At 34.1% G+C, this 13,080-nt stretch overlaps 1 protein-coding gene across 9 annotated transcripts in view; it reads left to right on the top strand.

Moving 5' to 3' along the window:
- LOC117333560 (leucine-rich repeat-containing protein 74B-like) overlaps positions 1-13,080 on the top strand; it is a 69,550-nt gene that overhangs the window by 18,248 nt on the left and 38,222 nt on the right. The window contains exon 1 of one of the 9 annotated variants that reach the window (XM_033892905.1): positions 930-1,029. The exons of 6 other annotated variants lie outside the window; for them this stretch is intronic. In XM_033892905.1, the coding sequence (XP_033748796.1) occupies positions 994-1,029 (36 nt within the window). In that variant the 5' untranslated portion in view covers positions 930-993. Of the gene's footprint in view, positions 1-929; positions 1,030-5,544; positions 5,899-10,589; positions 11,828-13,080 lie in introns of those variants that run through there. 2 more of the 9 variants (XM_033892903.1, XM_033892904.1) reach the window with 2 other exon arrangements.

Raw genomic sequence — 13,080 nt, 5'->3', positions numbered from 1 at the left:
GCTAGAGGATTGATTGGTGACAGCTTCTGTGATATTGAAGCGCAGGAAGTTGTTGTTGATATTTATGTTGTTTTATGTATTGCATTTTGATTTGATTTTTCTTGGTGATGAGTTGCATGCATTGGGTCTTTAATTTCAAAAGCACCGAAACAAAGTTAGACTGAAACCAGATAAACATCATAAAGTGTCGGAGAAATAAGATACCCATTCATCAGGTAAAAAAGTCCATGCTAAGAGTAGATAACATCATGCCTATAGTTTATCTTTAAGACAACATACAAATTGGTTTGGGTGAACTTTAGACCATAATTTATTTGCATGACCAATATCATAATTATAAGACTGTAATACATCTTTAGAGAACCATGGCTGTTTTCCAGGATAGACATTACCATGTTTGTTCTGTGTATCATGTCATAGTAGTATATTATACATCAGTCATTTTCTTACATAATAAACCCATGCAGTTATTCATTCAGTGGTGTGGTGGATGTGGGGAGCGGTCTCTGTCATGGCAATAAGATGCTTGTCAATAAAACTTCTTATAAAGCTTTTAGCTTTAAATTATAAAAGTTCAGCTGTAAGGTTTGAAGGTAAGGTACGACTGAATTTGGAAGTTCATATTCTTTTTAAATATGACAATAATAGACTATTAATCATGACACTGAGTGTTGAACACTACCAGACATGTTGTATTTTATCTGTGTAAGCTATTAATCACACAGTCTACCACTGTACTGTTTGTTGACTATCTTAGAATTGACAATGTACTTGTTTGTCACGCTGTATAAGGAGATTGATGTTACTTAACACTCTCCCCGATCACCCTACCTGGTAATGATATGGTATACTAACCTTCACATATATTGTTAACCACACATAATTGGTCATAAATTGGCCAGAAATGTTAAGATTTTATTTTGGGAACATTTTAATCGTGGAAGTCTATAACGGAGGTTGTAAACTTTTCTGAATACCGAAGAATTACTCGGAATGTCGACTAGGCTGTCTAAACTTTTAACGTTTCCCGTAAGTATAGAATGTTGGGGAAATATATATACCGTATAGATGTTTTTTAAGTTAAACTGCCTTCGTAAGACAGTGTGTTTGCATATTTAATGTCCTTTTCCTTTTAAGCAGGAGCATGGGCAAATATTCTCTGGTTATATATGATTATCATTTCATAAACATTTCTGAAAAGAAATTATAAGAACAGTGAAAACTAAAAGAAAAAAGATACAATCTGTTTTAATCCTTAAGTAGCTATTACAAAATCAGAATCTTATTTTCAATTCTGACAGAGTAACAAAGATTATCAGAATGAACCGATCACTAGGTTTTCTCTCTCACTAGTCGGATAGAGTTAAATTTCTGCTGTCCTGTACTGTCCTGTTAATTGTAAACTACCCTCAGAATTTACTCCTATCTGTTCTGGCATCCCATGGACTTAAATCGATCATGTTATTTACAGACATATTATCATTCATATCAGAACTGTAAGCTTCGTGGATCATCACATGTATGGGGAGTTATTAGTAGACTAGTTCTGTGGAAGTCTTTATGTACGACAGAGAGTCAGCTTTACCTCATTAATTAAAAGCACAGCCTACCTGACAAATGTATTTAGAATTGTTATATTGTTTAAATATACTAACTAAGTGTTGTTAAGCTGCTCATCAGTGTAGGAAGCTATTTAATCACGAGTTGATATGATATTATACCAGGCTGTGAGAAGTAAGATGACAAGCATTGAGCCAGTGTGGACCTTTTCCTCAGATTTATCACTGATCCCTTTCTTTGTAAGGTTCAAACCACTGTATTGGGTTCATGATCGGACTTACCTGGGATATGACGATTAGTTTAGGCAGTGATAAAATGTTATGGAAAAATAGAGATTTTTATCTTGTTGTCTAAGGATGTCACCTTGAGTGGAATGTTTGTTGTGCTGTTTAAATACAGAGAAACCGAGCAATTTCATTTTAAACTTCCAATACCGTGTTAGGTAGGCGTGTGTCGTTAAAGTTCAAGTAATGTTTAAGTTGATATGGTTTGATATGGTTATTTACAATATCTACCATACATAGATATTTAAAATATTTGGAAGAGTAATTGCAGTATTGATAAGAATAATATGGATGTAAAAATGTCTGAAAAGTGCCGTACATATTGAAAACTAAATATTTTGTTGTTGTTTTTTTGCATTTCATCTCAAATAGATTAGTCACACAGGGCTTGAGTAAGAGATAGAAATCAAGGATAAAGTATTCTGTGTGATCCCAGACTGCCAACCTTCCTGATCTGATAGAGCAGCACCTTAGGCTATATCCCAGAAATATCTCTGTTTAAAAGCTGTCCATATTCTCAGACAAAATCACTATCTTGTTGTTGTATTGACTTTAAAACTCGTAAGTTTATGACATGTCAATTCTGGGTTCGGAGAGACTTGTTTGTCGTGATGTAATCTCACATACATAACGATACATTTGTTACCCGACAACATGGTAACACAAACAGTTTGGTATAAAACAGTTTGACCCTGTAATTGTCCCTTTGTATTACTGGGCATTACACAACCATTCACTGGGCCTATAGGTTGTTCCTGATCATTCACAGCTGTTAGAGACCTCATGATGACATGTAGGGAACCTGTCTAATGAGACACATGCTGTCGGAAACCTGTCTAGTACAGACACATACGAGAAACCGACTAATATAGAGACATCCTAGAAACCTGTCTAATATAGACATATGTTGTGAGAAACCTGTCTAGTACAGACACATACGAGAAACCTGTCTAATATAGACATATGCTTTGAGAAACCTGTCTAATATAGACATATGCTTTGAGAAACCTATCTTATATAGACATATGTTGTAAGAAACCTGTCTTATTAAAACATGCTGTGATAAACCTGTCTAGTACAGACAGATGTGATAAACCTGTCTAATATAGACATATGTTGTGATAAACCTGTCTAATACAGACAGATGTTGTGATAAACCTGTCTAATACAGACAGATGTTGTGATAAACCTGTCTAATACAGACAGATGTGATAAACCTGTCTAGTACAGACAGATGTTGTGATAAACCTGTCTAATACAGACAGATGTTGTGATAAACCTGTCTAATACAGACAGATGTTGTGAAAAAGTGAAAGGGGAACATAAATAAATCATTCAATCAATTTATTTAAAAACACCAAAACAATCACTGATATTCTATCAAACTGAATGTCAGGGTTATAACTAGTGATTTGTGAGCTGAACAAAATGAAACGGGGGTGGCATATTTTTCACCAACAAAGTTGAATTTGTTTGTGGAATACTTTATTCCTATGAATCAGTATATATATCTCTCACATGGACACCCTACCTATAAATTATGAAATAACAAGAAATAGGCTGTAAATTTAGATATTTCTTAAAAATATCCAAGGACTTTTCATTGTTTTGGAAAGATTGTAAATGTTGGCCATTTCATAAATAATCAAAGGTGAAGTGAGCTTATACCATATTGCAGAGTCCCACATCCATCCGTCGTCTGTTTCCTTTAATCGACTTCTTTCGATAAACTAGAAGTCTTCGAATCATGATATTTAGCTGATAGGTTTCTGGAATGTAGCCCCAAAAAGTTTGTGAAAAGCTCACAGATGTCATTTTTTCCTGACAAACAAAAAGGCCTATAACTATGATATTTAGCAGCAATGTTCCTGAGATGGAGCCCCAAAAAAAAAAAAAAAAAAGGCTTGTAGGTTCCTCAGGGAAAAACAAAATTACTTTGAATGAACCATATTCAAGGTCGGGGGGTAAAATTTATTGCCTGGAATTAAATTCTTCTGAATAACTGAAAGGTAGAGAATCGTCAAAGATGTGAATACCAGGTGAGCGATGCAGGCCAATTGGGCCTCTTGTTTTAAAAATAAACCAATGTTTTGGATGTATCAGTGATGGTTGAGAGTCAGTGTAATTAGTGATATAGCAACCCCTCCAGTAAGTAGACCAAATCATTGTAGGACCAATACAGGATTGTATTATTGTGTTTATGATGTAGCTTTTAAACAACGGACAAAAAAGCTTATATTGTGTGTTACATTATCATCAAGGCAGGTTTTATTAACTGGGTAGTGTCTGCTATAAATCATACAACATTTTCATCTGATTTGTGACAGACCACCAAAGCATTATCTAAACTTTTTCAGCTAGAATAATTCCACATGAGGAAATGACCTGTAGTAAACCTGGCTATTATGCAGCATGGTGCCGACATATTACTAGAAACTTTAGCATGTTGACACAATCAGACTCTAGGCAAAATATCAGATAATTGATTTTTTTTTTTAAATGGGATCCAGAGCATTGTCTGCATTAGAATCTACCAATTTGGCTTCACCATATAGTGTGGGAAGCATTCATCTGTCTGTTCATCTGTTGGTACCTGTGACATAACTTCAATAGAATCAGTATCTCATTGGTCTTACGACTGATTTCTGAAAGTTTAGTGACTGCTTTTTTATTTTTTGGGGGGGATTTGTGGTTGAGAACCTTTGAGTGACATATTTGCTCTATTTGCAATCTTTTGACAAACTCTTAATGAGTTAGAGTAACTCTGCAGCATTTTGTAATAGAATATTTGACAAATATTCCCTAAAAGGCTGTATGTCTGTTGCCTTGAACTCCTGAATCAATTGTACGTTAACCAATACAAAACCAAACCTTAATCATTTGTCAATGATTAAAAGTAAAATATAGCTTTATCAATTAAAACATGACTGATCTATTTTAATTTGTCCGATTATAATGATAATCATTTTATAGTTATGAATTAGAAAGATGTACTCTTATATAGTGTTCAAGGAAAAGTAATCACATTGAACTTAAAGAGAAGCGATCATATTCTGATTAATCACTTTGTATGGCATCAATTGAATTTTTAATTCAAACAATTTCATATTATAGATTCCTTTTCATCAGACTGATAATTCTATGAACTTTCAAGTATGTATTCAAAGCATTTTTTGTGCAGTCTCCCATAAATTCATTGATAAATGACTGAGATTGTGAATACACCAGGATTGTAGATCATTAACTGTACAGCTGATGTGTGTAGTACAGACTTGGGGGACTTAGTATTTCCATCTTTCCAAGGTCAGTTTCACCTCGTGGATTCACATTGATCTCTAACTGTCTTCATATTGCACCACAAGTATATTTACGACAGCTTAGAACATTTTTCCGCACTGGTTCACCTCCATGGGCAACTGGGTGTTATAGCTTGGACAAAATTGTTTTGGACTTGCTGTATACAACATTATTGAAATGTTTAACTGTGGCTGAATCCATTAACAGGTTGTGCATGAAGTGATAATGGGTGGGGAATAAGAGGCTATTGTTTGTATTATTAGGATATTGGATCTATCACAAACATTGTACCAGTTTATCACTGATGGGAGGACGTTACACAAAAACACTATTGTTTGAGTTCTGTCAGTAAGGAAAATGATTTTTAGTGGAAAATTAATGAACATTGTGTGGGATTTTTTTAATTATTTTCTATAACATTGATCAGTGAAAGCTTGGATTTGTTGACACAGACTCATGCCATTTGTCTATTGGTCTACGGATCACAAAAAACTACCAACAACAACCAACAGAATTCAGTCAGATGCATTTTGAAAGTTCTGCTTTCAAGTAACTTGCAGTCTGGATAAATTGGAAAGACAAAGACCCTTTGGATTTAATAACACTCAAGAATGAACGATTTCTATTGATTTTTGGAGAAAAACTATAGAACAGATAGAATTTGAAGTACCTTGGTATGGATAAATTATTAGATTTAAGGACGGATCGAATAGTGATGTTGAGGCGGCGTCCTCACTACGGAAAACCAAAACTTAAGGTAAGGTTTCTTCAGCTGTCAACCTGATGGCAATACTCTTCAAATTGTGATACATTTACAATATTGATCCTTACAATGCCTTGATTGACTAAGCATTAGAAAAGCTGAGTATTAGTTGAAGTGAGTATAGAACTCTTCAGCTGGGTCACCACATGGTAACCTTCTTTTAATTTTGATTCAAAATATAAACTTAGAACAAATTTTAAAACTAATATGTTCAATATTACCTATTTCTACAAGGAAGTATTGAAACTTGATATAATTCATGAAATTCTTCCCTAAAGTTGACTTGATCGTCTAGAGATAAACACGTGATTGACGAGTTGAAGCTATTGGAATTCAAGGGTATTTACCTTAATACTTTAAATGCTAAAGCTTTTTAATGGTGCAATAGTAGTGAATGTAGCAGCTGTGAAATGACGTTTTTACTGTCTTATGCATATTTGTGATTGCTATACCTGCTGTGGAGATGTTTGTACGATAATGGTTTCTCCTCTCTGTCAACACCTTGAGTGCTTAGTAAAATATTATAAGTAACTTGAAGAACTATCTGTCTTGCTCATATAGATTTGAAACTGTAGGTCATGTCTATGTACCATAAAATATTTTTTAAAAAGCCCTTATAGTGATTGTAGAAGTCAGTAGAGTTTATGTTTCATGCCGTGAACGTTGATCTTTGCCAGCAGAGAAGATGTCCGGGATTTATGTCACAAACCAACACAGATTCTGTAGGAAAGCAGTAAGGTTTATCACTTATAATCTCTCAATGTTTGTAAGTTTGGAGATTTTATCCACTTCAAACCTGTTAATCTATGTATGTGTTTGGAGTAGGATGTTTGTAGGATATTTATTGTGTTAGACACTAATTGTATGATATATGCATTCATGAAATGACAATGATTAACCACCACAGATCGAGTGCCCATTTAACGAGTGAATAAAAGGCTTTTAACATCATTAATGCAACTTTTATGGTGTTTAAAAAGATACATTTATTTAGATTGTCATATTGGTTAGTGCTTTGGGCTTATTTCATGATCCGTTATCATTTTATTGTAAGTGTATGTAAATACAAGCTTACCATTTTTTGTAAATAAATAATGATGCCCATAAGATTAATTTTTATGTTTGTAATAAATTTTTTTTCAAACAACTGATTTCAATTGATCGATTATGATTTCCATAACTGGTGAATTGGTTGAATATACTGTATATGATTTGCATTTAATCTCTGTTTGTTTATCCTCCATCTTGAATAATATTTAAAACTTATCTTCAAATAGTTTTCAGTTTTACCAATATCAACATTTGATGACAATTACCGGGTAGCTGAAAAAAAGATGATGACGTGACAGTAATGTCACCTATAGGTACATGTGATCAATACAAATCTCAAAACAATCACACAAGGTTTACAGAGCAAATATCAAATTCAATATACCCATCATCCTTGGGGATTTGCTTTTTGTTCATTTTCATAGCTGTATTATAAATGGTAGATGTGAATTACATTCGAAATGTAAGTTTTGTCATTAAAGGTGTATACTACCCCCTATAAGATATACTGTATTTGACCTAATAAGGGCGCCTGCCCTAATAAGTGCGCCCCTACCTTTTTTCAAGGAAATAAATCTTTGACTGAGTGTCAAAATGGTGTTCAAAAGTAATAATTCATGTGAAATATTTTGCTACTTTATGTGTTCAATTTTCTTCAGCAAATTAAGTAACTGGAACACATGTTTTCGCCACATTTTGTGTATTCCTACAGGCTACAGATGACATGTCAGTGCAAAGAGCACCCAAAACTAAACACACATACAAATAATAACTTACCATCTTTATTTGAAGATAAAGTAAAGACTTCATTCTTGTTGATAAATAACTTTTGTTCAGAACAGAAAGCTGGTAAAAGACATTGTAAATCAATTATGAGGTCAAAGAAAACGATGTCTGATATGATCTGGGAAATCACCTGTTTCTATAAATAGAACACAAAAGAGTTCCATTTGAACATAAATGGTGGAACACACGTTCTCTGGTCTAAAGATCAGCTGGCATGGTTTACAAGTTTACAGGAGTATTCAAGTGATGTTTAAGCTTAATATATGATAATGAATAGATATCTTCATCTGGAATATTTTTATGACTGAATATTTTACCGTTTCCACAACCTTGGGTATTCTGCTATAAGGTATAGTCTGTTTCATAAAACTTCAGAATAACTAATCTTAATAAGGGTGCCCCCACTTTCAATTACCCGCACCCTGCGCCCTTATTAGGTCAAATACGGTATGTAATATTCTCTGGTACTGAGGCCTTATTGAATGCTATCTTCAACAATTTCTAATAGAATGTCAAACCTACATTTTAATACAGTTCATAAGAATTAGTCCCCCTGTGTGCACTGACGCATGTGCTTTTATATAGGCTGGAGCCATGTTGGTCTGTGGCACCAGGAAAACAACAGAACAACATGATGAAATGTTAAGGGGAGATAACTCCTGTTTATGTGACAAAAAGAAAAATGACAATAATGTGTTGTATTATTTTTATTTTCTTAGTAAGGTAATGTTTGTATCCTTTCATAATCTAATATTTATAATAATGTATCACTGCTAGAAAGGAGGGTATATGATTTCATTCATAACAATGTAGTTTTACTGAAGATAATGTTCGTATTTCCATATCCCCCACCCCAAAATAATTCTCACATGTAGGTAAAGTTTTTCAGCTAAAATAGAATTCTCCTGAAAACACCAGACAGTTACAGAAAATTGAGGCATTTAAAATCTTTATTTTGAAATAATCACTTCTTCAAAAAATTGCTTGTCTGCTTTGAATAGTCTTATATTGAGAAAATTATCATGGCAAGGCATAGTAATTTTTGTAACAAAGGAAATGATGGTGCAAAGATCACTCGTCAATTTTCATGACAATCGGTTTTTTATTTCCTGACGTGTTGTATCCCCTGTATGATGGTAATAAGTAACATTTAAGGGAGATAACTCTAACATGTATCAAAGGTAACATATATAAAACTGTGAAAAGTCATTGGAAGCAAATTGCGTTTGAGGGTCAAAGATTGTGAAAGGTTTTGGACTGAAAATGAAATTTGAATGTTGTTGAGTCCACATCAAGCTATGATTTATATGTAATAATAGATATAATACACACTTTGTCAAATTTTGATATTTAGAAATATTGATTTTATTCACCTGTAAAATATTTACTAATTATAAATGCTTCCTAACCTTGATGTTATTGACACAAGTTGTGATTATTTATGTAAGTTGATATGTTATACCCTTGACCCTTACAAACTCAATATCATCAGGTCCAAAGTGTTACCTCATTCTCAGGACCATAATTTATGTAATATTGACCTAAGTCCAATATTACATTTAATTGGTGTAAAATATACACCTATTGATCTGATAGTTCCTTTGATGATGAAAATATATATGTTTACCTGTGGCACAAGACATTTGGATCAATTCTGGTCGATAGTGTAAACCTATAGGAGTTATGCCCAGTGTCTATAGATCAGCTGCGAGTAACAAAGACAAACGTAGATGTGAAATATCTGGTATTTGTTCGCCTCATTCCACCCCTTTGCCTCTTTGCTTGTCTTTACTGTTGCTAAGTGTTAGCCAGTATGGGGTATTACATTCTCCTATACAAATGTATTAGATATGAGAAAAACTTTGTGTAAGTGTTCTCAAATTTTGATGTAGTTTAAAATTGTATAGCATGTTAAAGATGAATGTGGAAATATCTTAGTCGGTCTGCTCATTGGAAAACCATAACAATGGATTTAGTTTTATAGAATTAGGTATTTGTTTAAAATACTGGATATTTCAGATAAATGTTTGTTGACATTTTTGTCCATCAAAATTTCAGAATGTCTACAGAAAGGAGGGTATTGTAGAGGAGTTACCGGGTGCAGCGTCGCCCAGGTAAATTTGAACACAGTGAGATAAGGCTATCATAATTCATCACCCCAACCGTTGATGGGAACAATTCTTGATAATATTTGCAATTGTCCAATATCCCTGTTATAGTGGATCTGCCCTTAGACACACACAACTGGTACTGCCTCATACTTACGGGCCTGTGTTGTCACATCGAACTGTGTATTGACAGATATTAATTATATTACAATGCATTGGTGAAAATTTCGGGGGAATATTTCATCAGTTTTGGAGATGATTATGTCACTTTGGAGTTAGTAAAATGTTGGGTTTGTATTGAATTTATCTTCGAATGGAGGTGGTTTATTCCTGTACTTAATATGTGATCACAAGTTATAATGAAAAATACGACCAAATGATTATTACTTTTGTTTTTATGCCCGTGTGTTTTAAGTATGTTAAATGGTGTTGAATTCAAACAGGTGTAAGAGTGCTTTGTTAAGTTATATTATGGAACCCTGAGTTTAAGTTTTGTAAGAAAGTTTGTTTGAGATTCCTTGAGTACAATTTTACATTTAGTCTCAGTCCCTGTTATATTGGTTCAGAGTCTCAGAGTGTTGACTCAAGATTTTAATGCACAATTCTGAGTCAGAGTTGAAGTTTGTGTAGAGGAAGTTTTTGAGTTCCCTTTAGCGAGATTTTAATGATGGATTCAGAGTCACTCTTTGCCTGTGTAAAGTTCTTCCAAGCAAGATATATTTTACTGCCGATATGTTCGGTTTAGCTGGAGAAAAGTTGTTTCACTCAGTATTTAGAGCCCCCCAAACCTTGAGGAGGGACATGATATAGAAGGATCATATGTTATTACATTGATGTTTAAACCTGAACGTTTAATGATGGATGATAAACACTGAATATACTTGCTCTAGATATTCTGGTTTACCATTTAGAGTCATTACATGAGAAGTTAACTGCATACAGGTGGGAAGTTTTGGTTTTGTAGTTTGTGTATAACACCAGTGGATGTTATGAGATGGATTGTCATGTGTATTCATGGACACTTAGCTGCATCTCTGATCTGTATTTAATGTGTGGTCTATAATGTCAATGACATATAGCACTGTAATGGGTCATTACCGTGGTAACCAGGTGTGTGGAGTCTGGTGATCAGGTATTAACATATTGTGTGAGAAAATGGTACCAGACCTACATATCGGGTGACAGTTGATTATGTTATGGTGTTTGGTCTGGGTTCCAGTTATGGATCGGTTACAGGCTCATGGTATGAAGACAATGTGTATTGTTAACAAAAGTCATTGGCTAGTGTAGAACTCAACATCCAGTGAAGATGGAAGCTTTTCTGTAGGCTGAAGTTGTTTTAAGAACTCAAACTTTTGTCTGAAGTCCTTATATTGATATTACTGAAATGATTCCAGTGTATTTCTGAAGGAGACGTAATTGGATTATGATTTAATATTTTTCAGAAGAAATTAACTTTGAAACTCTAGGTGCGGCTGGAACAATACGTTTTCTGATACTTCTATCAGGGTATTGGTGTAAAGTTGAGTGTTTTAAATATTTCAAACCAGTTATAAGCTTTGCCAAACTAATTGATGGTGATTCATGATATTTGTTATGGAATCAACTATATACAGATCATAGGGTGATTGTTTTTTGTAGACGTATGATTACACTTCTATCACAATAAGGTTTGGTAATCATCATAGCTTTAATAGCAGTAATCAGTGTGAGACAAATCATGTCGTACTTGTGTTGATGTGCGTGTGATGATCTGGATAAGACTCATAAAGGATTGAATTTTCTATCAATCTGTTCTTGGTTGACAAAGTATGATGATACGACTTGTGTATTGAGCTTGTGGATGTAATCAAGGATGAGGATTATCTGAGGAAAGGTATGGACATCTGAGGATAGGTACGGACATCTGATAACTCCCAGCCATGTCTACACCAGCTATAGATTTGAATGCCAGACACAAGTATGTGTGTACCAGTAAGGTAAGGCCTACACACCTAATTAGTAGGGGTATAAGGTCATATATCACTGAGCATTATTATCATATGACACACATCTCAGGTATAAAGTAATATTGTAACTGCATGGAAAATGTTTCACACGCCTTAATTCATCCTAATTGTCCTTTTACTGTGAAAGGCAGATTCATTATGCAGGTGTACTTCAAAGTAAAGTTTGAATTTTCTAACTTATTCTGAATTATTGAACTTGTGGGAAATTGCATGAAACCATTGATGTTGAGAATGATGTCATCAAGGATCAAATACTGGTCCATATTTATTTTGTATTGATGATGAACAAGTCTGACGGAATGTCTCCCTTTACTGATAAGTATGTCCAGATAATCCATAACTACATGTGTTGTTTATTAAGGTCTAACACAACTAATTCAACCAATGAGCTGGTGTTTCACCTGAACCAAGTCCCTTAAGAAAATGTGTTTCTTAGGTTTGTAGCTATTTCCTTCTTAAATAATACATGAAATGGATACTTTCTATATACTAGAATAATGATTAGGGTGTTGATATTATTAAAAATTCAAAATATACACACCTGGTATAAATAGAAAGACGTAGGATTCCAGGCGTAAAAAGGCGGGAATTCCCCAGGTGGGTCCACTGTAAATATCAGGGTTACTGTCTTCAAAGTACTGGTGTGCTCTTATATGCTATAAAACCTATATATCCAATAACATAATTTTTCTGGTAGGGACATCTTCAAACTTTGATTTGATGTAAGTTTCACAAATTTCAATTCAAATGAACGATTGAGGGGATGGAGTCATTGGTAATTACATATATTGAAATAATTAGTTGTGTGAGACCTTATAAGGTCCCTTTCTGTACAGTCTCACGTGGAGAGGCCAACACAACTCATAGACTAGGATTCAGTGTCGGAGTTGAGATAGAGGCCAACACAACTCATAGACTAGGATTCAGTGTCGGAGTTGAGATAGAGGCCAACACAACTCATAGACTAGGATTCAGTGTCGGAGTTGAGATAGAGGCCAACACGACATAGACTAGGATTCAGTGTCGGAGTTGAGATTGACAATCAAATATTATTGTGAACACTTTAACTAGCTGCAATTTAATACAAGAATGGGTTTATTTCTAGGTAAGGGCTTGGTGCTGGATAAATACGGTAATACCTCAAAGATCCTGAATGATTGTGTTTAATTGCAGTGTCAGCCATTACACATCTATAAATTGATAGACAAAAAGACATTATTTAA

This window comes from Pecten maximus, chromosome 8, assembly GCF_902652985.1.
Source record: "Pecten maximus chromosome 8, xPecMax1.1, whole genome shotgun sequence".
NCBI classification, from domain to species: domain Eukaryota; kingdom Metazoa; phylum Mollusca; class Bivalvia; order Pectinida; family Pectinidae; genus Pecten; species Pecten maximus.
Note: the sequence above shows the minus strand (reverse complement) of the source record. Positions and strands in the feature narration are given on the sequence as shown.